Source organism: Dipodomys merriami, unplaced genomic scaffold, assembly GCF_024711535.1.
Source record: "Dipodomys merriami isolate MVZ:Mamm:240054 unplaced genomic scaffold, mDipMer1.0.p SCAF_176, whole genome shotgun sequence".
NCBI classification, from domain to species: domain Eukaryota; kingdom Metazoa; phylum Chordata; class Mammalia; order Rodentia; family Heteromyidae; genus Dipodomys; species Dipodomys merriami.
The window spans coordinates 1,897,314-1,923,064 of record NW_027203115.1 but is presented as its reverse complement, the minus strand read 5'-3'; the positions used below and the strand labels follow the sequence as shown (position 1 = coordinate 1,923,064).

At 44.6% G+C, this 25,751-nt stretch overlaps 2 protein-coding genes across 4 annotated transcripts in view; one reads left to right on the top strand and one right to left on the bottom strand.

Moving 5' to 3' along the window:
• Positions 1-228: 228 nt before the first annotated feature.
• Cog4 (component of oligomeric golgi complex 4) lies at positions 229-24,980 on the bottom strand. 3 transcript variants are annotated; one of them, XM_070026269.1, is made up of 19 exons: positions 24,862-24,980; positions 21,146-21,228; positions 19,757-19,871; positions 18,564-18,738; positions 16,949-17,142; positions 14,112-14,217; positions 12,629-12,786; positions 11,886-11,941; positions 10,827-10,960; positions 9,215-9,333; positions 8,538-8,704; positions 7,597-7,762; positions 5,107-5,169; positions 3,069-3,185; positions 2,494-2,586; positions 1,854-1,937; positions 1,543-1,644; positions 945-1,073; positions 229-725 (listed from the first exon to the last, which is right to left on the bottom strand). In XM_070026269.1, exons 2-19 carry the CDS (start codon positions 21,166-21,168, stop codon positions 591-593), a joined length of 2,136 nt encoding a protein of 711 aa, XP_069882370.1. In that variant the 5' UTR covers positions 21,169-21,228; positions 24,862-24,980; the 3' UTR covers positions 229-590. The 3 variants fall into 3 exon arrangements, with proteins under 3 accessions (XP_069882370.1, XP_069882372.1, XP_069882371.1); XM_070026271.1 differs by lacking the exon at positions 24,862-24,980 and adding an exon at positions 24,364-24,529; XM_070026270.1 differs by lacking the exon at positions 24,862-24,980 and adding an exon at positions 23,064-23,151.
• The window catches only part of Sf3b3 (splicing factor 3b subunit 3), a 41,009-nt gene continuing 40,008 nt past the window's right edge, over positions 24,751-25,751 (top strand). Inside the window, exon 1 of the mRNA XM_070026263.1 lies at positions 24,751-24,881. The gene's annotated coding sequence lies outside the window, so the exon portion shown is untranslated. The remainder of the gene's footprint in view (positions 24,882-25,751) is intronic.

Sequence of the window (25,751 nt, the reverse complement as noted above, 5' to 3'; positions counted from 1 at the left end):
GCTGTCCTTAGAAAGCTTTCTCCCTGTCAGGAGTGATGCCGGCCCTGGGGTGATCCAGCTTCTGATGAAGGCTCATGCTGTGTGGGTCCTGGATGTGGATGGGCACTACGCTAGGTGCAGGAGGAAGCTGAGGTCTCCAGCATTTGACTCCATGTTTCAGTGGCACTGGTATCACCCTGACCGGGGGCAGCTAGCCCTCACTGGAATCAGCACACAGACCTTTCCAAGCAGTGTCTTATTCTGATGTTTATTCATTAGCATCAACCTCGCCTTGAAGTGAAACCCAATTCCCAAGTCCCCGGACGCTCTCCAAGGCTGGCAGGGGCAGTGCCATTGCTGTAGTGTGAGAGTGAGAAGGCCCAGTGGCTGCGACGCTGACGGCTGTCTGCCGTCTGCTCTGGCTCTCCCACTTCTCTCAATGGAGACAGGTGGTTCTAAAGTCCCACCCAGTCAGGTCTGAGGGGGTGGCCAGGCCTTGTTTCTGGCTCTCGGCAGTGGTACAGTCTGTGCTGTCAGCTCACCCGTTTGTCTGGGGCTACTCAGGGAGTAGGCCCTGAGCTTTGAAGAGCCAGGTGGACTCCCCCTATCATCTACAGGCGCAGCCTCTTAATGTCCTCACTGCGGAAATCTATGCGCAGAGCCAGCACTTGGCGCACTTCAGCAGGAGTGAGGCGCCAAGTCAAAGGGCCAGAGTTGGCACCCCAGTAATCTAGAATCTCTGTCACCTGTGAGGAAGAACAGAAACCAGTCAGCAGGGCAGGGACAATCCTGAGGGAAGGATGAGGTTCTGCCAAGGCAAAGTAGGGTACCTGGAGGGGAAGGTGCCTGGGAAGGGAAACGGTGCCCTGCGGAGCGGGATTGCTAGTGGGCATGAGGGAGTTGCAGGGTTCCTTTGCATTTTTCCAGTCACCATTTCCTGGCTAGGCTGAGGGTGCCCCACATACCCGCTCCAGATTGAGGATCGTAGCCATCTGGGAAAGCCGGGCAAACTTGTCTCGGATAGTCCAAGTTGTCACAGTTGTCAGATAAGCAATGAGTGACCTCAGCTCCTTGTCAAACTGCAGACCACCCAGCTATAGGAAAACACAAGCCCTATTTAAACACTTTTTTTTTTTTTCTTTTTCTTTTTGCTGGTCGTAGGGCCTGAACTCTGGGTCTGGGCACTGTCCCTCAGCTCTTCAGCTCAAGGCGAGCACTGTACCACTTAAGCCACACAGCGCCACTTCCGGCTTTTTCTGCTTATGTGGTGCTGAGGAATTGAACCCAGGGCCTCATGCATGCAAGGCAAGCGCTCTACCACTGAGCCACCTTCCCAGCCCCTTAAACTGTTATTTTTAATAAAGCCTTGCCCTGTGACCAGAAGACCTGCAAGGCAAGGGTATTTTGGCCTCAGGTGGTACCCTGTGGCTCTAGTTTGTTTTAGTGTCTCAAAAGCCAGGACAGGACTGGGTGAGGATATGCAAGGCCTACAAGTAGTAAAGAGGACACAAATCCTAGGGTGGCATGACTTGTCTTCCTCAGGCTTAGCCCCTTTGACCTTACCCTGTTGAAGGTGGATTTCAGCACCACTTTCTCCAGCTCGACGGCGACAAGGCTCGTCATGAGGCCGGTCAGGCTGTCATAGATGACTGGAGACAGGTTGGCCTGCATAGAGGCTTGACATCAGTGGAGGTCCCTCCAAGCCCCTCTGCCTCTACACTGCAGTCCTCAGTGGCAGGGGACAGTGATGTGGGGTCATGAGGGGTGTTTCAGAGGGTGGGGTGTGGTAGGATTTTTGCAGTCTTAGAGCTATAATGAATAGCCACAGGCTGTTGGTAGGGGCAGAGATGGTAATTCCACAAGTACGGGCTCACCTTGAATTCTGCCATTTGCTGCTCCAGGTTTAGGATGAATTGCTGTACCCAGGGGTCATTGGCCTCATAGTCATTGAATTCTTCCTATTGTCAGAAAGCAAGGGGGGAATTACCAGAAGCTTCTTTCTCCCTAGTAATCATTTACCTCCACCTACCTCAGCTCTTTCAGGCAAATGATTTAAGAGGTCATTCCTCCCATTAGCTTTTGACACCACCAGTTTAAAACTAGCTTGGATTCCAGGTTGGCAGTAACTGCTAGGGCACTGTACCTCTACCCAGTAAGCAGTTCTGGGGGGCAGCAGCCGCACACACTGGGGCAAGGTTCCTGGTCATGTGTTCCCTCTTGCAGTTCATGCTGTACAGGGGTGACTCACTAGGTCAGGGAAAGAAAGCTCCTAAGTCTCTGTAAAGTAGGCTAACAAGAGCCTTGATACAAGATGAGTAAGGTCAAGGCAAACTCTTGTCACATGTCTCTTTGAGCTCTTCTGACTAAAGCCAACCATTTCCTGGGAGGCGCCTAGTCTTTGATGGAGAGGAACGTGAGCTGGGCAGCATGTAAGGTCTAGTCTCTTCCCATGATCCCACTGCCCTCCTTGGATTTGGGGGCTGAAGAAGACTGGGCTTGTAGCTGTTGGCTGACCTCCTCGATGTTATGAGAGACGGAGAGAAAGGTGTTGATCCAGGGCTGAACCTGTGGCTTGACTGCTGTGGTGTTGAGCTCCGTCAGCCCTTCCTGTAGGACAGCACAGAGACAATCAGACACAAACCCACCCCTCCCTCAACTGCAGGATCCTATCGAAGCTGAGGTTCTCTACAGGCCCCGTGGGAAGCAGAGAAGGGATCATGTTAATAGAGGCCAGATCATCTTTTACACAACTATTAAGATTCAGGACCAGATGAGTCGTGAGATTATCCTAGCTCTGAAAAGATTCCATAGTGTCTGGTGCTGGGCAGTACCTGGGATTAAGGTCAAGAACAGGTAACCACACTGTTCATTTCTTCTGAGCATCTTTCTGAACCCTCTTGGCCATTTGGGGGCCAAGTGGAGATTGGTCAGATCCTGGTTTGTCAATCTGACAACTGTGCTGCTGAAAAGCCTTTAGTCTCAAGGGATTTACATAACTCGGTGGCTTACATGCTTCTCCCTCCTCCTGTGCTCCATGGAGGCCATGGTAAACCAGTCACCTCCAGGTAGCAGCTCAACCTGGGGCTTACCTGCAAAAGGTCTCGGAATTTGTTGGACACTGCAGCCAACTCAGAAAGGCAGCTGTCAAACTTGGCCTGAGCCTGCTCTCCTCCAATGCCCTGGCTGAAGAGCTTGGTGCAGTCACTCTAGGGGAGAACATGGCTTTAGACAACTGAACGCATTATATCAAGTGGAGATTTGAGCTGGAAGCATGGCTCAAGTGGTAGAATACCAGCAGAGCAAGTTAGCCAAGCAAGTGTGAGGCCCTGAGTTCAAGTCCTGGTACGTACTAAAGGAACAACAACAAAGACCAAAAACCAAAACTAACATAGCAACTGACTCTGTGCAAGGTTTGGTGAACTTAGTATCTAATTTCTTACATTTATAAAGGGCTTTGTTATAAAAAGTACTTTTCCATTTGTTTTTATTTTTTTGCAGTGTGCTGGGGACTGAATCAACATCCTTGTACATGTTGAGCAAGTGTTCTACTACTGCTTTACATGCCCAGCCCAAATCAAATAATTTTTTTTTGTCTGTCATGGGGCTTGAACTCTGGGCCTGGGCTCTGTCCCTTAACTCTTCAGCTCAAGGCAAGGGATCTACCACCTGAGCCATAGCGCCACTTCTGGTTTTCTGAGTGGTTTTACTGGAGATAAGAGTCTCATGGAGTTTCCTGTCTGGGCTGGCTTTGAACCGTGATCCTCAGATCTCAACCTCCTATAGCTAGGATTATAGGCGTGAGCCACCGACGCCTGACAAATCAAGTAATTTGTTAAAACAAATTTTTATTAAAAGCCATCCACTTTTTTAAAAAAATATTTTTATTAGCTTCAACTTGTATTTTATTTTATTTTTTTTCTTTTTGCTTATGTGGTGCTGAGGAATCGAACCCAGGGCCTCATGCATGCAAGGCAAGCGCTCTACCACTAAGCCACCTTCCCAGCCCAGCCATCCACTTTTAAATGATTACAAATGAAGAAATAGGGTGCAAAGGACAAAGACTGAAGCTAGATTTTTACTATTCCATGTTTTATGTACTTGAAAATTTTGAAATAAAATGAAGTAATTTCTAGAATTCAGAAGTAAAATAAATCTAACAAGTTAACTGTATATTATGAAAGAACTATGTTACATTACTTAAAGCACAGTAATTTAACTTATGTCATAATGAATATTCTCTAGGTTTATAAAAACAAAAATTTTAAACTGTTCTGAGTAGTCATACTGTTGATTCTAAAAAGAACTTTTTTTTTTTTTTTTTTGTCGGTCATGGGGCTTGAACTCGGCCTGGGTGCTGTCCCTCAGCTCTTCAGCTCAAGGCAAGCGCTCTACCACTTGAGCTACAGCGCCACTTCCGGTTTTCTGGTGGTTTATTGGAGATAGGAGTCTCACGGTCTCTCCTGCCCGGGCTGGCTTTGAACCGCGATCCTCAGATCTCAGCCTCCTGAGTAGCTAGGATTACAGGCGGGAGCCACCAGCGCCTGGCTTCTAAAAATAGGGCTGAGTGGAGATCTGTATCTCATTTTATAGATGAGAAAACTGAGGCTCAGGGAGTTATAGAACTTGCCAAATGTCACATGCCAACACTATGTGTTAGATGATATGATTTGAATTCTTTTTTTTTTTTTTTGTCGGTCGTGGGGCTTGAACTCTGGGCCTGGGCGCTGTCTCTCAGCTCTTCAGATCAAGGCGAGCGCTCTACCACTTGAGCTATAGCGCCACTTCCAGTTTTCTGGTGGTTTATTGGAGATAGGAATCTCACGGTCTCTGCTGCCCGGGCTGGTTTTGAACCGCGATCCTCAGATCTCAGCCTCCTGAGTAGGATTACAGGCGTGAGCCACCAGCGCCCGGCTGATATGATTTGAATTCTGATCTCCCAACTCCTGTGCTAGAGCTTTCCTCACAGGTCTACAGAGGCCTTTCTACCATATCAATCAATGAAACCCGGCAAGTATGGCTATATGTCTGGAAGTGCATCTGTCCCCACCGGCATGGTTCATAGGGCTCTCTCTCTCTCACACTGGGTAGCTAGAGCTGCTGAAAGCTCACAGACAATTTCCCCTGTACCTCCAGAGTCTTCTTGAGAGTGGAGATGTTTTCACTGCAGACTTCCACGTTGTTCAGTGTCACCTGAGAGATGAGGAAGGAAGAACATGACATCCTAGTTAATGGGTACGCTGTCTACTCCAATGGCCAGATTGGCTGATAGTTGCATTCCCTGTGGGTCAGACTACGGCTGGCTAGACTCGGCTCACAAAAGCCCGCATCACTGTGATTAGGTGGGATGCTCAGATCTCATGCTGGCATCCCACAGTCAATGTTGAAGAATCATGCTGCTCTTGGTGCTGCTTAGCTACTGAGTGCAGATGGGTAAAGCTAAAGATGGCACATAAAAACCAGCAAACATCACAAGTTTTCAGGGAAATAACTGCACTGTCATAACTGCAGAACGATGAAGGCTGCAACATAAATGTTTCCAAGGCACTTAGGGCACTAAGAATAGTTGTCAGGAGGAAAAAATGGATTGGGTTCAAATGGTATTGATTTCAAAGTTTCCCTTGTATTGACAGTCCTTGTAAGCATGGACTCATTGGGCTTATTTCCTGCTTCTGGCAAATGATATGTCAGTACAGTTGGCGAAGTTATCTTGACAGCCAAAGGAATCAAAATGTCATAAAATAGACCATGTGTTGGGAGAGATGACATTTTAAGTGCTTGGTATTAGGAAAACTAGAAATCTTGTCACCAAGTATTTAGCATCACTTTTCTTTTTGGATTTATCTTCTATTCCTTCCAACAATGAAACCTTCTGAATGGAGAGCCCTAATGGACCAACAAATTAAGCAAAAGCACACTGGCCAGCCTTGTGGACATGGGTGATACAGTGGTAGAAAACAGGACTGGATGGAAAACAGGAAGGCAGAAGGTTTAGGAGGACTTAAAGGACAACCAAATTGCTTGGTGCTGGTGGCTCCCACCTGTAATCTTAGCTATTCAGGAGACTAAGATCTGAGGACTGTGGTTAGAAGCCAGGTTGGGCTGGAAATTCTATGAGACTTGTACCTCCAATCAACTAACCAAAAAGCCAGAAGTAGAGATGTGGCTAAAGTAGTAGAGTACTAGCCTTGAGGGAAAAAAAAAAAAAAAAAAGCCCTGGGACAGCTTCAGGCCCTGAGTTCAAGTCCTAGGATATGTATGTACATGCATGCACACACATACACACACAAAACCAACCAAGCAAAGATATTTAGCTTTGATATGGTAGGTTGAAAGAAGCCAATGAAAGCTTCTGAGCACAGAAATGAGGGAAAAATGTAAACAAAATAAAAAAGTTTGTCAGTTCATGATCATATGATGCTGGAAATTTTGTCAGAGTTCTCCAAAGGTACCACATTTCAGAGGCAAACAGTTCTTGGAGCTGATTTTCCTTTTTGGTGGGGAGAAAACTATGGCATCCCAGATGGATAGAACTCATGCCCAAGGAAAGCATTTTCAATGCCAGGAAGATAGTGGCTTCACTGAAGCAGCCTTCATATTGGATCTATTTAAGGACTACTGTGGTTCCCTTGCTCGCAGATGAGATATTAGTAAGCTTAGGTTCTGAAAACAACAGCCAGAACAGTTGGCTGTAAGAATCTGATAGAAGCTAAGGATTTCTTCTAGAAAAATGTATATACTCTGTGGACTGTTGCTTATGTCCTGTTATTGGATGGTTCTTCTAGCCTCTGAACTTTAGGAGCTAAACTGAGAGTTTAGTCAGTGTGGAGGATGGAGTACAATAAGCCTGTGACAGCACTGTTCCCTTCATGTCAAGAAAGTATGTGACAGCTGGGCGCTGGTGGCTCATGCCTGTAATCCTAGTTACTCAGGAGGCTGAGATCTGAGGATCATATTTCAAAGCCAGACCGGGCAGGAAACTCCGTGAGAATCTTATCTCCAATAAACCACCAGAAAACCAGAAGTGGTGCTGTGGCTCAAGTGGTAGAGTGCTTGCCTTGAGCTGAAGAGCGAGGGACAGCGCCTATGCCCAGAGTTGCCCTTTATAGGTGGGCTACTACGCCCAGTGCTAAGGTCTTCAGTAGAGACTCCTTCCAGAAGAACTTGACAGAAAACTAGTCTTGGTAGGCCTAAAGGATTGACAACCACCAATACCTTGGGCCTTTCCTTACAGAAGCAGTATGAAGGCTTAGTATAGATGTTACAGTTTGGTCTTGTGGCAGATGCTTGGTAAGCCAAATACTGAGGGGCCCTTGAACAGCTGGGTAGGGGTCTTAGGAAGAAGCACTCAGGAAAGCTTAGGAGCCTTAGCTTCTTGTAGGGACAAGTGTATATCCTGGCTCTGGCTACTCAGAATAGGTTCCTAGGTAAGAAAGGGTGTAAGAACCTTCTAGGAGGAACTTCTTACAGCGTGGCTTAGAGGTCATAATTTAACCTCTCTGCAGCTGGGGATTGAATGCAGGACCTTATGCCTGCCAGGCAAATGCTCAAAGCTGACCTATTCAGTCCACAGGTTAACTTTTCTAGAGAACCCCAACTCCAACCTGTGGGGCCACCTACCAGGAAGGACAGTTTGGCCTCGTCAGTGCTCTCGATGCCTTTGGTGTCAAATTTCCCCTGCTGAAGGCTGCTGTGCATGATGTTCACAGCACTGGTCACCCCGCGCTGGATGTCCTGTAAGGTGGTGGCTGGGAAGCCCATCCGTAGCTTGTTATGCAGAACATTCCTGGGGAGGCAGGATGACACGTGTAGAGTGATAGTGCGCAACCTGGCTTTTGGACAGCAGGGCTAAGCACCCTCTCTGTGCTCTAGCTGCTCCAGTTGCTCTTTTGGGGGAGATAACCAATCCTAGAGACCACTGTAGGACACCTCTCAGGAGCCTGGGTATGACAGTGAGCAATGTTCCCTCAAGAACACTAAGATAAGTATATATAGAGGAGAATGGCAAGGTTTTTGGTGAGGGATACTGGGGTTTGAACTCAGGGCCTCATGCTTGCTAGCCATGTGCTCTACTGCTAAACCATGGCTCCAGGCCTTTATTGCACTTATTTTTGAGATAGGGTCTTATTTCCTGCCAAGAAGAATGCCTGGACCATGATCCACCTATTTTAGGCTTTCTGTGGTAGCTGTCATGACAGGCATGTGCCCACAGTTTTTCCCACTGAGATGGATTCTCATGGACTTTTATTTTTTCCTGCCTGGGTTCGCCTAGAACTATGATCATCCTGATCCCACATAAGATAGAATGGCAGGCATGTACCACTATATCCAACTAGTGTTTAAGGAGGAGGTGTAGTGAATCATAAGCAGCATCTTTAATTCCCATTTCTGCATGGGGAGCAGGAAATGTTTCTCCCATTTCTCCCCATCTTTACTGTTTATTACTAAAACAAATCCTGCTAAATTTAAAAAAAATCATAAGCAAAAAGAAAAGAAACAAATGGGTCACAGGAATCAACTATAACTAAGACCTTTGGGCCTAGAAAGCCAATCAGCCATACTTGAAGTAATCCTCCAGTTCAGTGGTGGCGAGGTTGATCATAGCACAGAGACAGTCGATGCTAGAGCTGGAGAGAGCCCGCCCAATGCACTTCTTAATGATGTAGAAGACATCATCCACCATGCTGGATGTCAACTGGCCCTTCTCATAGGTATCCAGGGCCACAGCCTATCCAAAGGTAAAATACTCAGTAAACATTCTAGTTCTACACATTCTACATGGCTTTGGTTCATTGGTCCTGGTTCTGCACCTTTTTCTATACCTTTCCCATATTTTTCCTTACATGGCTTATTCTAGCCTCTACTGAACACTACATTAGGAAATTTAGTATTTAAGGCCTTAGCCTTGGGAACATCCATTACTTAGGAGCGGCCACACACACTAAGAGAGACTCCTCATCCACATACCTATAGGGAGGTGGAGGCAGGGAACAAGTAGATTCCATGGGGAGCTGAGCTGGGCTTATTGTAATGCTAGAAGTCTTAGCTGGGTATATGCAAAGTATGATAACTCCAAAGACTCCTCTTACTGTATAAAGCAATGCCTCGCAGTCTGCATGCATGCATGCAGAGATATTTTCAGAGCAGAATCAAGAAACATGACAAGCCTCAATCATTTTCTTCAACTTGGTTTCTTAGTTGGCAGCCTCATTTGTAAGAGATGTGTTCTGTGTCCTACCTTATTAACAGTCTCCCTCATGAAGTACTCTTCCATGGTAATATATAAGCCAATTAGCTCTTGCATGGTACAGTTCAGTAGGCAATTATTGAGCAGTTTGTCCAGGCACTTCTGGTGCTCTAGGAAACAGCCAAGAAAGGAATATTCACTTTTTTTCTTTTTGTTTTTGTCTGTCGTGGGGCTTGAACTCTGGGCCTGCGCACTGTCCCTGAGCTCTTCAGCTCAAGGCTTGTGCTCTACCACTTGAACCACAGCACCACTTCCAGCTTTTTTCAGTGTATGTGGTGCCGAGGAATCGAACCCAGGGCCTCATGCATGCGAGGCAAACACTCTACCACTGAGCTACCTTCCCAGCCCAAATATTCACTTTTTTCCCCAAGGGCAAGGGAGTAACATTTTCACTTTTATTCATGTCCTCTTCTAATCTTCCTCCCAAATAGGTTCATATATTACTTGGCTATAACCACAGTACTTTTTGTTCTTTTTAAATATCTTATTTTTTTTCCTATATATTAACTTCATTGTACTTTGTAATTCTCTCCCTCTCCCTTTACCTCCCTCCTTCTCTCCACTCTCTTACTCTCCTCCCTAAGTTTTGCTATGTGGTTTAGTCTGACCCTAAACTCCTGGACTCAAGAGACCTCCTGCCTTAGCCTTTGGAGTAACTGAGGATATAGGTATGTGCCACTGGACAGAGCCAGGCAGCAGTAGCTCATGCCTGTAATCTTAGCTACTCAGAAGGCTGGTTTGAAGCTAGCCTGGGGAGGAAAGGCCGTAAGACTCTTTAACCACCAGAAAACTGGAATGGTGCTGTGGTTCAAAGTGGTAGAATGCTAGCCTAGAGTGAAAAAGCTCAGAGACAGCACCCAGGCCATTAGTTCAAGCCCACCACTGGCAAAAAAGAAAAGAAAAGAAAAGAAACTCAGGCAGTCAGCAAGGTTCAGTAGCATTAGGCCAGGCTACTGAAGAGGCTGAGGTGGGAGAATGTGCTGAGTAAGAATTCGAGAGCAGCCAAGGCATAATGAGACCTGATCTCAAAACAATAACCCTGGAGAACTTAGCTATTAATGACATTACCCTGTCTTATCCTTTTTTAAAATATCATTTACTGCTTCAAAATTTGTGACTTGTAGAACTGGAACACTGAAAAAGGAGTTGAGTGGAAGGCTTTCTTTGTATTGAATAGTTGTTTTATTTTGAAACAGGGTCTCACTATGTGGCTGGTATTGGTACTTGAATACAGGGTCTGGGCTCTGTCCCTTAGCCTTTTTGCTCAATGTTGGCACTCTATCACTTGAGTTACAGCTCCATTCCTGGCTTGTTTGGTGGTTAATTGGAGGTAAGAATCTCATGGACTTTCCTGACCAGGCTGGCTTTGAACTGTGATCCTCGGCTCTCAGCCTCCTGAGTAGCTAGGATTATAGGCATGAGCCACCAGTGCCTGGCATTGTACCATTGTACAGGTTCTTTAAAACCTGTACATATCTCAAAAAAAAAAAAATCTTAAATAAAATGATTAGATGAGAGTCAAGTTGGCCAGAGATGCACTGAGGCTTTGTTATTTCCTTAGCAAGAGATCTGTGGTTTACAGAATATGAGAAACATGTTTTACCTTGCTTTACTTCTTCGGAGGCCATGGAGTCCCCCACCTCAAAATCTGAGCTGATTCTCTTCCTGAGGAAGCGTAAGTACAGCTCACTGCGGGCATTCATTAGAGTGACTTCAGTAAGGATGGGGTCCAGTTCCCTGAAACACAGAGCCGAAGGAATAAGAAGAGCTATAGGACAAAGAGTTTCTAATTTTCCATCCCCTTTGGGCCTGTAAAAGTAACTGCTAGGCATTGGTACTCACACCTATAATCCTAGCTATTCAGGAAGCTGAGATCTGAGGATTGCAGTTTGAAGCCAGCCCAAGTAGGCAAGTCGGTGAGACTCTTACCTCCAATTAACTACTAAGAAAGGTAGAAGTAGAGCCATGGCTCAAGTAGTGAGTTCTAGCCTTGAGCACAAAAGTCCAGGGACAGCTCCCAAACCATGAGTTCAAGCCCCACTATCAGTGCGTGCATGTGCACATGTGCACCAACACACACACACACACACACACACACACACACGCACGCACGCACGCACACGCACACGCACACACGCACGCAAGAGTAGCTCTGCCAGAAGCTCATGCTAGCTGTGCTGTCCCAGTTATAATGAGATAGCTGCCAACTACATTGTCCACATATCTGTTTCAACTAAATTACTTACTCCTTAAAATTCTGCCATGGCTAAGTAGAAGAATTATCTGTGCCTGTACCTCAGGTGAAAGAAAATACACTACCCCAAACTTTGCACTGGTGGCTTACACCTATAACCCTATCTACTTAAGAAGCTTAGGTCTGGGGCTAGGAAGGTGGCTCAGTGGTAGTGTTTGCCTTGCATGCATGAGGCCCTGGGTTTGATTCCTCAGCATCACATAAACAGAAAAAGCCAGAAGTGGCGCTGTGGCTCTAGTAGTGGAGCGCTAAAGAGCTGAGGGACAGCACCCAGGCCCAGAGTTCAAGCCCCATGACCAAAAAAAAAAAGCAGCTTAGGTCTGAGGATCAAGGTTTGAAGCCAGCCTGGTCAGACAAATCTGAGATCTTAGCTCTAATTACAGCCAAAAAGGCAGAAGTGGTAATTACCTTGGTTCAATTTTTTCTGTTGAAGGATTTCTCAAGTTGCTCTGGACAAGTCGAAACTGCAACATATCATAGAAATGAGAATTCTCTTCCCCGTCTTCCAACTATCTGTCTCCTGCTGATCCCTCCAAACTTTTAGCATACAAGAACATTTAGGTTCAACTTGCTCACCAGGCTTACTTTTCCTTTAAGCCAGAGGTGGGCTTTTGGGATGATGGGCTAAAGATTAGCTATTGCACTTAAAAGTAATGCTAATAGTGTTCCAATGGGTGACTCTGGATTATAGTGTCCTAGTCTGGAATTTTGGAAATATAATTGTGTTAAGGATTCCTATGTACTATTTTTGCTCCCTCTGCTCATAGATATGGAAAAATAAAGTCCTCAAAAGCAAGTGTTATCTTTAGCAGTAAAGAATTAAGAGGAGATTCAAAACAAAAACTAGAATCTTAGGAAAGAAAATCTGTATCAATAGAGGGCACTATGGCACACTGTATTAGAAAATTGGTCTAAGGTTTCTGTTGTGTTCTTTCAGGAAGCCCCATTTTCTTTTCAGTCCTGTACCGAGCCCATCACCACGTTGACAATATAAGCCCAAAGTAAGGTGGAAATAGACAACACAAAGGCTAGTGTGAATTCAGTATTTGCTCTTTTCCTATCTTTTGTTGTTGTTCTTTTTTTCTAATTTATTCTTTTCAATGTCCCTGGCCAAAGTTGCTTCCAAATCACTGGTAGCTTCCCCTGCTCACCTGCTGGTGGTAATCCCTCTGTTTGATGAACTTGTCTACCACCTTCTCCACCTGTCTGTCACACTCCACTTGAAGATATTTGATTAGGGTATAAAGTTTCCCGGGTCCATAATAGGTCTCCACTATGGGTTGGTGAGTCTCCACAATGCGGGCAATTCCTAAAAGTGAGAGAGGCAATTCCAAACATTCTTCCCTCCTTTCTATCCAAGACTAACCAAGGTTTAACTCAATCCTCTTCAGTTACTTCACTACCAAAATGATCCCTCACAAATAGTTCCAGGTGGTACTAAGAATTTTTTTTTTGGTTGGTTGTGGGGCCTGAACTATGGGCTTTGGCGCTGTCCCTCAGCTCTTCAGCTCAAGGCGAGCACTCTACCACTTGATCCACAGTGCCACTTCCAGCTTTTTTTGCTTATGTGGTGCTGAGGAATTGAACACAGGGCCTCATACATGCAAAGTAAGCACTTTACCACTGAGTCACCTTCCCAACCCCCCTCCCCCTTTTTTTTGTCAGTCATGGGGCTTGAACTCAGGGCTTAGGTGCTGTCTCTCAGCTCTTCAGCCCAAGGCAAGCACTCTACCGCTTGAGTGGCTTGAGTGGTTCATTGGAGATAAAGAGTCTCACCAACATTCTTGCCTGGGATGGCTTTGAACTGCGATCCTCAGATCTCAGCCTCCTGAGTTGCTAGGATTTCAGGTGTGAGCCACTGATGCCCAACTGTCCCTGAGCTCTTTTGCTCAAGGCTAGCACTCTACCACTTTCAGCCACAGCTCAATGTCCAGTATTTGAGTGGTTAATTGGAGGTAAGAGTCTCTCAGGGACTTTTCTGTCTGGGCTGTCTTTGAACTGTGATCTTCAGATCTCAGCCTGAGTAGCTAGGATTATAGGCGTCTGGCAGAAAATTCTTAAATATGAGCAATGATTGGGACACTAATAGAAATTTAAGAAATCATATTATGAAGCCAGGCATCAGTGGCTCACACCTGTAATCCTAGCTACTCAGGAGGCTGAGATCTAAGGATCTCGGTTCAAAGTCAGCCCAGGCAGGAAAGTCCATGAGACTCTTATCTCCAATAAAACCACTAGAAAACCAGAAGTGGCGCTGTGGCTCAAGAGATAGAGTGCTCACCTTGAGCTGAAGAGCGCAGCCCAAGCCCAGAGTTCAAGCCCCATGACAGACCAAAAAAAAAAAAAAAAAAAGAAATCATATTATGACTATTCTCTCCAATAGCATCTTTGGAAGTCAAGATAATTTTCTTGTTTTAAATTATATTCAATTTACTTTAACAGAGCTTGGGTCTGAAGAGATAGGGAAGATCAAAATATTGGAGAGATTAATTTTACTAATCAGATTCTAAATCTGGGAGTTAATTCTCCAATCAATTAATGCATAGGATTAGATTGAAGGCATCAGACTGGAAGGGAAAGAAGAGAGGTAGGAAGCAGATGTAGAGAAAGTAGAGAATAGAGAAAGAAGCTCACCTTCAAACAGGAGAGTGAGTGTGTCTGCAAAGATGACTGCAGCTCTTCGGTCACTCATGTCCGACTCTAGCACCAACAGTAAGTTCTCCTCAGCTTTACTGGCTACCTGGAAAAAAAAAAAGCACAAAATTCACATATACTTCTTAGATCAAAGGCCAGCCTCATGCAGGGTAAATTTGTTTTCCAAAAAGGCCTCCCACTGGTTTTTCTTCCCTGTATGTTCTCTTCATGGTTGGAGGAACCTCTCTTGGTGAGAATCTGAGCTGTGTGAGTTCAGGTAGGGTAAGAAACTAGAGCAAAGAGATCTCTTCTTTTATTCAGAAGGATAAATAATGCTTTTCTTCTCTTTCAAAATATAAACAGTTAGCCAGACAGCAGTGGCTCATGCCTGGAATCCTAGCCACTTAGGAGGCCGAGGTCTGAGGATTTTGGTTCAAAGCCAGCTTGGACAGGAAAGTCTGTGAGACTCTTATCTCCAACTAACCACCAAAAAGCTAGAAATGGAGCTGTGGTTCAAGTGGTAGAGTACTAGTCTTGAGCACAAAAGCTCAGAAACAGTGCCTAGGCCCTGAGTTCAAACCCAGGACCAGCAGAAACAAAACATAAACAAAATATTAGCAACAAATGCAGTGGTTGTACTCACTAGATACTAGGTACTCACTAGCTATAGACTGAAAGTGAACTATACAACTTGTAGATGGGATGGGAAGGAAAAACTGGAAGAGAGCATGGGAAGAGGTTACATTGTCCAAAAAGAAATGTACTTATTACCTGACTTATTTAACTATAACCCCTCTGTATATCACCTTTATAAAGACAATAAAAAAATAAAAAAATTCATAGACACTTGTTTCACAGCTAAACAACAACAATAACAAACCCACGCTGTCATTAGCTAAAGGGAGAGTGACCCTAATTGTAATAATCTCCTCAAACTTTAGCTTGTTATTCTTAACAAGAAATCTGGGTAATATGGAAGCTTTTTGTTTTTGTTTTTTTATATTTTATTAGTACTGGGTCTTGAACTCAGGGCCTGGGTACTGTTCCTTAGCCTTTTGTTCAAGGCTAATAGAACTTTACCACTTGAACCATACCTCCAATTCTAGTTTTTTTTTGTGTGTGTGTGTGTGTGTATGCTTAATTGGAGAGCAGAGTCTCATGGATTTTTTTCTCTCCCCAATGGCTTTCAACCACCTTCCACAGACCTCAGCCTTTTGAGTAGCTAGGATTACAGGCATGAGCCACCAACACCCAGCTATTTATTTTTTTCTTCATGCCAGTATTGGAGCTTGAACTCAGTTCTTCCCTCCCAGAATACCAAGATTCCTTGTCCTAGCTTGACAGATATCATTTATGAGAACCAATTACTTTGAGATTATTGCTAGCCCTTTAACACACACATACACACACACACACACATTTAAATTTTCAATTTTCTATTTATTTTTTTTGCCAGTCTAGAGGCTTGAACTTGTGCTGTCCCTGAGCCTCTCTGTGCTCAAGGCTAGCACTCCACCACTTGAGCCATAGAGCCACTTCTGTTTTTTTCAGAGTAGTTTATTGGAGATAAGAGTCTCATGGAAGCTGGGTGTTCATGGCTTACACCTGTAATCCTAGGTACCCAGGAGGCTGAGATCTAAGGATTGCACAGTTCAAAGCCAGCCTGGGCAGGAAAGTCCGTGAGACTTTTATCTCCAATAAACCACTCGGAAAACCAGAAATGGCACTATGGCTCAAGTGACAGAGTACTAGCCTTGAGCTGAAGAGCTGAGGGACAGTGCCCAGGCCCAGAGTTCAAGCCTCACAACTAACCAAAAAAAAAAAAAAAAAAACCAACAAAAAAAAAGTCTCATGGATTTTCTTGCCTAGGCTGGCCTTGAACTGAGATTTGCAGATCTCAGCCTCCTGAGCAGCTAGGATTACAAGAGTAAGCTACTGGTGCTCAGCAGTAGTCCATATTTTAAACAGAAGAAAAGTACTGCTAGGCATGGTTGGCTCATGGCTCAGGAGGCTGAGATCTAAGGATCATAATTCGAAGCCAGACAGGGCAAAGAAAAGTTGGTCAATGAGACTCCATGTTCAGTTAATCAACAAAAAGTCTGACTGGTGGTAGAGTTCAAGTGATGAAATGCCAACTGTGATGAAAAGTGCCAAGTGAGAACACAGGGCCTTGATTTCAAGTCTGATACTGATACTAAAAAAATAAAAAGCATTAAAGTCCTAAGAATCAAACTGAAGCCCATTGAATGGTTATGAAGTCTTGAGACCATTAACCAAGAATTTCAATTGCTTATTTATTGACTGAATTGATTGTTAGTTAGCTTGAACTCGGGGCCTGGTGCTGTCTCTGAGCTTTTGTGCTCAAGGTTAGTGCTCTACACTTTGAGCCACAGTACCACTTCTGGTTTTCTGGTGGTTAATTGGAAGTAAGAGTCTCATGGACTTTCCTACCCAGGCTGGCTTTGAACTGCGATCCTCAGATCTCAGCCTCCCAAGTAGCTAGGATTATAGGCATGAGCCACCAGCATCTGGCTTTCAATTACTTTTAAAAGGAGCCAGTTCCTCACTAACAGCTTGAAAAGGATGATTCAACTTGTCAGAGAACTTGCATTTTCATTTCATTTTTGGAAATAAATGTGTAGTAGCAGATGCCTACGCCATCAATAGGCTGGCAATAAATGTGTTGAGTGAATGCATGTATTCAATTCTGCCAGATTCCAGAAGGAACAGAAAAAAATCATATTAGAAAAGACAAAGTATCCATAGAAACTGGACTTATTCAGTCTCTGCAGGCAAAGAACTATATCATTATCCAGACAAATAACCTGGGCCCATACCTGCTTGCAGAGGTATTCTGAGAATTTGCTTAATCCCTCTTCATGCAAACCCAACAGTGGGAAGATCTTGAAGAAACGTTCCACCTGGGGCAAATCCCCTTCCTTGGTAGCTATGGCAAATTTTTCTGCTACAATGGCTTTGAGACGTTGCTCAGCTTCTTGCAGTAATTTCAGGTTGGCATCAATTATGCTTCCTGCTCAATGGGGAGAAAAATGAAAATTAATGCAAAGAATGGTACTGTATCTGCTCCACGTTTTCCTAGGGCTTTAGACATGGTTCCTGGAGTTTTTGCTCAATGCTAGTACTCTCCCATTTGAGCCACAGCTCCACTTCTGGGTTTTTGGCAGTTAATTGGAGATAAAGAGTCTTACAGACTTTCCTGAGTAGGCTAGCTTTGAATTCTGATCCAATTTAATTGTGATCTGAGTCTCCTGACTGTGAGCCACCAGTGTCTAGCCACCAGTATTCATTAAGAAGTATGTACTATGCACTTACTGTGCTAGATACTATACTTGCAGTGTGGATGTTAAGGAGATGAAGTTAGCCATGATCATACTGTCATGGAGGTTACACTTAAATGAAAGTTTTGAACATAAATACCTATTAAATATTCTGATAAGTTGCTCCAAAGAAGTTGCTTCAAAGTTGCAAAGTACAAAGAATTGCTAGAAAGTGAGGAGCCCTCTCTAAAAGGTGGGTATGATTTTGAGACTTGAGTAGGGATAGTAGTAGAAAGATGAGGGGCTGGGAATGTTGCTCAGTGGTAGAGCACTTGCCTAGCATTCATGAAGCGCTGGGTTCAATTCCTCAGTACCACATAAACAGAAAAAGTCAGAAGTGGTGCTGTGGCTCAAAGTAGTAGAGCACTAGCCTTGAGCAAAAGAAACTCAGGAACAGTACTCAGGCCTTGAGTTCAAGCCCTATGACTGGCAAAAAAAAAAGGACGAGGATGAAGAAGAAAGAAGAAGAAAGAAGGAAGAAGGAAGAAGGAAGAAGAAGAAGAAGAAGAAGAAGAAGAAGAAGAAGAAGAAGAAGAAGAAGAAGAAGAAGAAGAAGAAGAAGAAAGAAGAAAGGTGAGCTAGGTACCAGTGGCTCACACCTATAATCTTAGTTACTCAGGAGGCTAAGATCTGATGATTGCAGTTTGAAGCCAGCTGGAGCAGAAAAGAAAAGTCCCTGTGAGACTCTTATCTCCAATTACCCACTCAAAAACTGGAAGTGATGCTGTGGCTGAAAGTAGTAGAGCACTAGCCTTGATCAAAAGAGCTCAAGTACAGCACCCAGGCCCTGAGTTCAAGTCCCATGACCGATTAAAAAAAAAAAAAAGAAGTAGAAAGATGAAGAATAGTTGCTTAGGTTGAGTAAAGATTATGGAAGTCCCAGAATATCAAGCTAAAAATTTCAAGTAGGCAATATGGTTTAATGCAAAGAACCAAGTGGCCACAGAATGAGCTAAGTATAAATTCATTTTCTTTTTCCATAAAATGGAAATAACACCTGCCCTGAGATGGTGAGGACCTAAATAGGACCAGAAAAGGAAACTTCTCTAATACATGGTTGAGTTTGCCTAATTCAGATTACAGATACTCATAATCAACAGTTTGGGATGCCCACCTTCTTTGCCTTGTCGGCTGAGCTCAATGACTGACTTATCTAGGCACAAGTATCGATGAATGTGGGCTGCAGCCTGCTCATAATCTTCATTCCTTAAAGCAGTCTGAACTCCATCCATGCAGAATTTCAGGTCCAAGATGTCATCAGCTCTCTGAATGGCCTGATAGAGACGGTTCTGCAAAAAGATTTGATGCTTAGAAATTATCTTTGTTTTGTTCTCTGTACAAGGTAGAGATTAAGGAGGCGAATTTAATTAACCATAGAGCTTTTATAGTGTCAGTTAGCAAATACAACCAGTACTCCTACCACTCACAAAACTGTTATTTTATTTTTTTGTCGGTTGTAAAGCATATGGCCCTTCTATTTGTGCTTCCCTGTTCACTGGGGATGACAGGCACACACTATGCCCAGCCACTGTGCTTTCCTGGAAATTGCACATACCACAATGCCCAGCCGTTGGATGAGATGGAGTCTCCTTAATTTGGGCTGACCTCAAATTACAATTTTCTTTTTTTTTTTTTGTCGGTCGTGGGACTTGAACTCTGGGCCTGGGCGCTGTCCCTCAGCTCTTCAGCTCAAGGCTAGCACTCTACCACTTGAGCTACAGCGCCACTTCCGGTTTTCTGGTTACAGCGCCACTTCCGGTTTTCTGGTGGTTTATTAGAGATAGAAGTCTCACGGTCTCTCCTGCCTGGGCTGGCTTTGAACTGTGATCCTCAGTTCTCAGCCTCCTGAGTAGCTAGGATTACAGGCGTGAGCCACCAGCGCCCGGCAAATTACAATTTTCTAATCCCCATCTTTCCCCATCTTTTTTTTTTTTTTTTTGTTGGGTGTGGGGCCTGAACTCTGGGCTTGGGCACTGTCCCTCAGCTCTTCAACTCAAGTCTAGCGCTCTACCACTTGAGCCACAGTGCCACTTCCGGCTTTTTCAGCTTATGTGGGGCTAAGAAATTGAACCCAGGGCCTCATGCATACAAGGCAAGCACTCTACCACTAAGCCGCCTTCCCAGCCTTTCTTTCCCCATCTTTTAAGTAGCTAGGGTTAGGTCATTGTGCCTAACAGGTATTTCATTTGAAATACCTGTCTGTCTCTGGCATTTTATATTAGATTTCTAGTTGATAGTGCTATTAACGTCTCTAATGTGAGAGCTTCTTTCCTGCCATCTACCTCAGACACGGTTCTATGGGATTACCTTGGCCAGGTCAAGTTGACGGACTTTGCTGGACACATTTTCAGCTAGGTTGCAGGTAAAGGTGATCATTCCAGCCAGCTGCTTAGCATCTCCCTCAATCAGCTGCAGATTGGGACTGGAGAAACAAATTGCCAGCGACAGATATCCATTAGGACAAAGGGTGATAAGAAATGAAAATGGTGGGCTGGGAAGGTGGCTCAGTGGTAGAGCACTTGCCTTGCAATGCATGAGGCCCTGGGTTCGATTCCTCAGCACCACATAAGCAGAAAAAGCCGGAAGTGGCCCTGTGACTCAAGTGGTAGAGCGCTTGCCTTGAGCTAAAGAGCTGAGGGACAGTGCCAAGGCCCAGAGTTCAGGCCCCACAACCAGCAAAAAAAAAAAAAAAAAAAAAAGAAATGAAAATGGTTTTGCAGATGTAGACTATGCCTTCTACTTTTTTTTTTTTTGTGCCAGTCCTGGGGCTTTAACTTAGGGGCACTGTCTCAGAGCTTCTTTTGCCCCAGGCTACCACTCTATCACTTGAGCCACAACACTACTTCTCATTTTTTTTTTTTTGGTAACTTATTGGAAGTAAGAGTCTCATGGACTATCCTTTCCTGGGCTGGCTTCAAACCGTGATCCTCAGATCTTAGTCTCCTGAGTAGCTAGGATTACAGGCAACAAGTGCCTGGCTTCCAAAATCATTTTACTGTGAACTCAGACCTATATTTAATAAAATAGTAAGAAGACTGGGGTAGGAAGACGGATCACAGCCAAGGAAATGTGCTAAAGCACATATTTATTTCTTTGTGCAATTACAATTGCTAAATTTAAATGTACTTGTAATTAATGCATGCATTTAATGATGCTATGTTTATGCCCCTAGTGTGTGTATATGTGTGTATGATACTTTAGGTCTGATCCTTGGCACTACAACAATGGATAAATAAAATATTAATTCTAAAACTACTAGATTCACCCCTAAATAAATATAGCCAGAGAATTAGAGAATACATTCTCCTAGAAGCGAAGTAACATGAAATGCACTAGTCAAGAAGGTTAGAGGATACTAAGAAAAAGAGCAATTTTTATGAATAGTTAATATGCATCTTCAAAAGCTCAAACTTGAACTGCACATCCAATCACCTGGCAGATATTATATAAATATTCCTGGGCTTCACTCATAGTTCCTGAGTCATTAAGTGTGGGGTGGACCCTGGAATTTGTTTCCATGTAGTCCAAGGCTTTGAAAACTACTGAACTGTATACCCTTAGGCGTTCCCTATGTTGAGGTAATGCTACTCCATTTGAAACTCAATTGGCAGTTTATAACAAAGTTAGGACAAATAATAACTTAGCTAGTGGACCCCGCAGGAATGTAGTCAGTCTTGCCATGATGCACAGACTCACCCCATTCGGTGGAGAGTGACCATCTTATTTTCAATAGTGTTTTGCTGTTCCAAAAGATCATCCAGCTCTTTTTCCACCACTTTCTGAAACACAGAGAAACAGCTTGTTATCCTTGAGTAAAAGGATCCTTATGAGTTGTTTCTTCTTTTTCACTATGTTCCCTTGGACTTAAACAATACTTTGTTTCTGCACTTAATACAATGCATGATAATTCTTACCTTATGTATGTCTTATTTAATCTAGTGGATCAGTGGAAAGTTTTTTTAATTTTTAAAAAAGAATTAAAAAAATTTGGTGGTGGGCTGGGAAGGTGGCTCAGTGGTAGAGCGCTTGCCTTGCATGCCTGAGGCCCTGGGTTTGATTTCTCAGCACCACATAAGCAGAAAAAAAAAAAGGCGGGAAGTGGTGCTATGGCTCAACTGGTAGCACTAGCCTTGAGCTGAAGAACTGAGGGACAGCGCCCAGGCCCAGAGTGCAGGTCCCACAACCTGACTCAAAAAAAAAAAAAATTTTGGTGGTGGGGATTAAAGTCACTGCTTGCTAAGCAAGCAGTCTACTACTGAACTGTATCTCCAACCCCAAATAAACTTTATCATAATGCATCACACAGGTAGAAAAATACACATAATACCTAAACAAATGAAATTTCCACAGTGGCAGTCATTGCTTGGTACATAGTAAATACAATTCTATCTCAATAAAGTCATTTACTCTGCTTCTTCAATTTATGCTAACCCCCCACCCCTTTTTTGTGCTGATCCTGGGGCTTGAACTCAGGGCCTGGGAGCTGATTTTTTATGCTCATGGTTAACATGCTACCATTTGAGCCACAGCTCTACTTCTGGCTTTTTGGTGGTTAATTTGAGATAAGAGTCTTGCAAAGTTTCATGGACTTTCTTGCTTGCATTGGCTTCAAACTGTGATCCTTAGATCTCAGCCTCCTGAGTAACTAGGATTACAGGCTTGAGTCACTGATGCCTACTTTTATGTAACCTTCTTATGCTTCAGTTTCTTCACTTGGAAAATAAGAATAGCATTATATATTTTTATAGGATGTTGTGCAATATAAACAGGAGAACCCCCAGTGCTTAACCTGGTTGGACTGCACAGTTCAAAAGCCATTTACTAGTAGACTTGTGTGTGTGTATGTATGTGTGTGTGCACATGCACGAACACGTGTGTATATGCTACTGGGGTTTAAACTCAGTGCCTTTCACTCGTGAGGTTGTCATTATACCTTTGAAATGTAATTCAGATGTAGGGGGATATTTATTTTTTTGCCAGTCCTTGGGCTTGAACTCAGGGCCTGGGCACTGTTCCTGCACATTTTCGTGCTTAAGGCTAGCATTTTATCATTTCATCCACGGAGCCGTTCGGGCTTTTTCTGAGTAATTTACAGGAGATAAGTCTCACGGACTTTGCTGTCCAGGCTGGCTTTGAACTGCCTCAGATCTTAGCTTCCTGAATAGCTAGGATTATGGGTATGAGCCACCAGCACCTGGAAGGTGGATATTTTTATTAAGCTAGTTTAGGAGATAGAGTGAAACTTCCCCTGACACTAATCAGAAACAAAAACCAATATTTTTATGTCTATAAGAATTACTTAACTTGGGGCTGGGAAGGTGGCTCAGTGGTAGAGTGCTTGCCTTGCATGCCTGAGGCCCTGGGTTCGATTCCTCAGCACCACATAAGCAAAAAAGAAAAAAAGCCGGAGGTGGCGCTGTGGCTCAAGTGGTAGAGCGCTAGCCTTGAGCTGAAGAGCTGAGGGACAGCACCCAGGCCCAGAGTTCAGGCCCCACTACCAGACCCCCCCCCAAAAAAAAAAAAAAAAAGAATTACTTAACTTTTCTCCAAAGTACTGACTGACTCAATGAATGCAAGCCTAGAAATGTTAAGAATACTGGATTGAAAAATATACCTTGTAGGCCGGGCGCTGGTGGCTCACGCCTGTAATCCTAGCTACTCAGGAGGCTGAGATCTGAGGATCGCGGTTCAAAGCCAGCCCGGGCAGGAGAGACCGTGAGACTCCTATCTCCAATAAAACCACCAGAAAACCGGAAGTGGCGCTGTAGCTCAAGTGGTAGAGCGCTCGCCTTGAGCTGAAGAGCTGAGGGACACCGCCCAGGCCCAGAGTTCAAGCCCCATGACCGACCAAAAAAAAAAAAGAAAAGAAAAATATACCTTGTAGGGGAAAAAAAAGTATCAGAAACTTCTAGAGTTGTCAGAAGTTAATATTTCAAAATGTTTAAAGATATTAATGACTTTCTCTCCCCCAGGGTGAAACTGCCTTTTGTATTCACCCTTTTTAAAGAGTGATTTGGGAAAAACAGCTACTAAACTTTTATAGCAGAGCTTGTATCTCTTTCTTATGATTGGCTAGGAACTCAAATGACATTGGAGAGTGAATTGACAGCTTCCAATTACCTTGGACAGGTTAAGGAGGAGACAGGATATTATAAAGCAATTGAAACCTTAGAATCTAGTAGTACATGCCCTTATTTGACAGAACATAAGGTGGAAGAAATGAAGTGAATTGTCCAAGACAACAGTGCCTGTGCTTTAAACGTTCTAGCAGACTGTGGTGGTAATATGTGTCTGTAATCCAACCTACTTCAGAGGCTGAGGCATGAAGACAATTAACTCCCAGAGGTGTAATACTTGCCTAGCAAGCCCAAAGGCCCTGGGTTCAACCTCCAGTACCATCCTAAAACGAAACAAAGTACAAAGCTGTGCATTTAACTGAAATGCTAAACGTACATCCGCTTATCATTCTCTGCAAGAATTCTTAAAACTCTTCAACTTTATTTGCAACTACTTCTTGCTGAAATAATGGGAAGGTAGTGTTTCGTCATTTTTCAACAGGTAAGTCAATACAATTGTAGAGAACGAAGGCACTGGGCACATACTCTCTCTACTCAATTGAGAAACACTACCGTGACTATAGGGCTAGGGAAATGAATGGGGGAAGAAAGAGGAGGGTGCTGATCTCCCAGATGATCAGATCAAATAACCTTGTGGGAGCATCAGGCCGAGTGAACAGTTACAAGGTCTAACCAAAGACCCAACTACACTAACACTTTTTGCACAGGAACCTGTCGGTCTCTTTCCCTCCCCCGTCTTCCTGGAGAGCGCTGCTCACAGCCCGGATTTCCCAACACTGACAGTCTAATGCCCACAGTCCCCCGATCCTCCTGGAAAAAGAGTTCCAGCCCCCCCACCTCCTCGCCGCAGAGCCGTTCGTACACAGCCTCCAGCTCCTGCAGGTCGGTCAGGGAACGAATGAGCTCGGTAGAGATTTCAGAACAGCCGCCTCCTCCCACCCCCTCGGGCGGCGGAGGCACTCCGGACTTCGGAAGAGAAGCCACATCAGCCATCTTGGTTCCTATTCGGTGCTTCCGGGTCCGCGAGGACCCCTGGTCGTTGGTGCGCCCCGTCATTGGGGCTGCCCATATTAGTGCCTGAGTAGCTAATATTTAAGTTTTTTTCGGTTTTAGTTACAATAATACCGCATATTTAACTAGTTTAAATGCGGCGTGGAAGCAGAGAGAGGCACTTAAAAATTATCTACATATACTATTCAGGCGCAAGTTGGGTACCTTCTTCCCGTCGCGCGCCGTCGCAAGGCCCCAGTCTTAAGGACTAATGGCGGACGCCTGCCGACTGGCGTTGCGGGCGGCTTAGGCCTTGAAGGGATTCAGCATCCAGCGGATACTTACGCCATCCTTCCTGCTGCAGGGTAAAGAAGTAGCTTCGAAACTTTTCTGGCTCTGGGGAAGTGAGGAGCGGCCTCTTGGGAGGGGGCCCCGACACTTTGGCGGGAGTCTCAGGCCGTGTAGGCCCCGAGCGGTGGTGGCGGGTGTGTGTGGGGAGCTGTGAGCGCAAGCCTGCGGCGCGCAACCGGCTTCCTGGGGTCCCCGCGCCACCCGGCCCTATAATAAAGGCTCGCCACCCGGGCGTCGTGGAGCACGCCTGTGAGTCCCAGCACTCCGCTCTGGAGGCTGAGGCCGGAGGACTGGATTCGAGGCCAGCCTGGGATCTCTAAGTACCTTGTCTCAAACCGGGGAGGGGGGAGGAAGCAGAAATGACTTCGCTTTTGGTCCTGGGTCTCTGAGGCGGGAAGGAGTAAGAAGAAGCAGGAAGGCTAGCTAGCTCGCTCTGGAAATAGTGAATAGGCCCTAACGGGAATCTCCTAGCGGAATTGGAGCAGTCTTGGGGGTCAACTCTGATTGGAATTTGTGTGTTTTGATAGTTGGGCAATTTGTTTCGTCCTCGAAACCCCAGTTTTCTGTGCAAAATAAAGCATGATAACAATCTTGCAGACCTTGAGAGTCTAAACCCCAGTTTTCTGTGCAAAATGAAGCATGATAACAATCTTGCAGACCTTGGGAGTCTAAACCCCAGTTTTCTGTGCAAAATGAAGCATGATAACAATCTTGCAGACCTTGAGAGTCTTAAATACAGTGGTGTTCACTTGGAGCACGGATAAAAAAGTGGTCTGAGAAATAAAGATACTTGCATTAACCGCAGAGGGTTGATAGACCTGTGTTTACCAAACCTACCAAGTTTTCTGGCATATAGTTTTACTACTGAACTTAACGTTCCTTCA

What these genes read in the sequence shown, in the direction of transcription:
- Cog4 (XM_070026271.1), bottom strand. Translation starts at nt 24,519, where the DNA reads ATGGCTGATGTGGCTTCTCTTCCGAAGTCCGGAGTGCCTCCGCCGCCC. An exon ending in GTCACTCTCCACCGAATGGG is followed by an intron (nt 19,872 to 21,145) that starts GTGAGTCTGTGC and finishes TTGTTTCTCCAG; the next exon opens with TCCCAATCTGCAGCTGATTG. An exon ending in AGAGGGATTACCACCAGCAG is followed by an intron (nt 11,942 to 12,628) that starts GTGAGCAGGGGA and finishes GATATGTTGCAG; the next exon opens with TTTCGACTTGTCCAGAGCAA.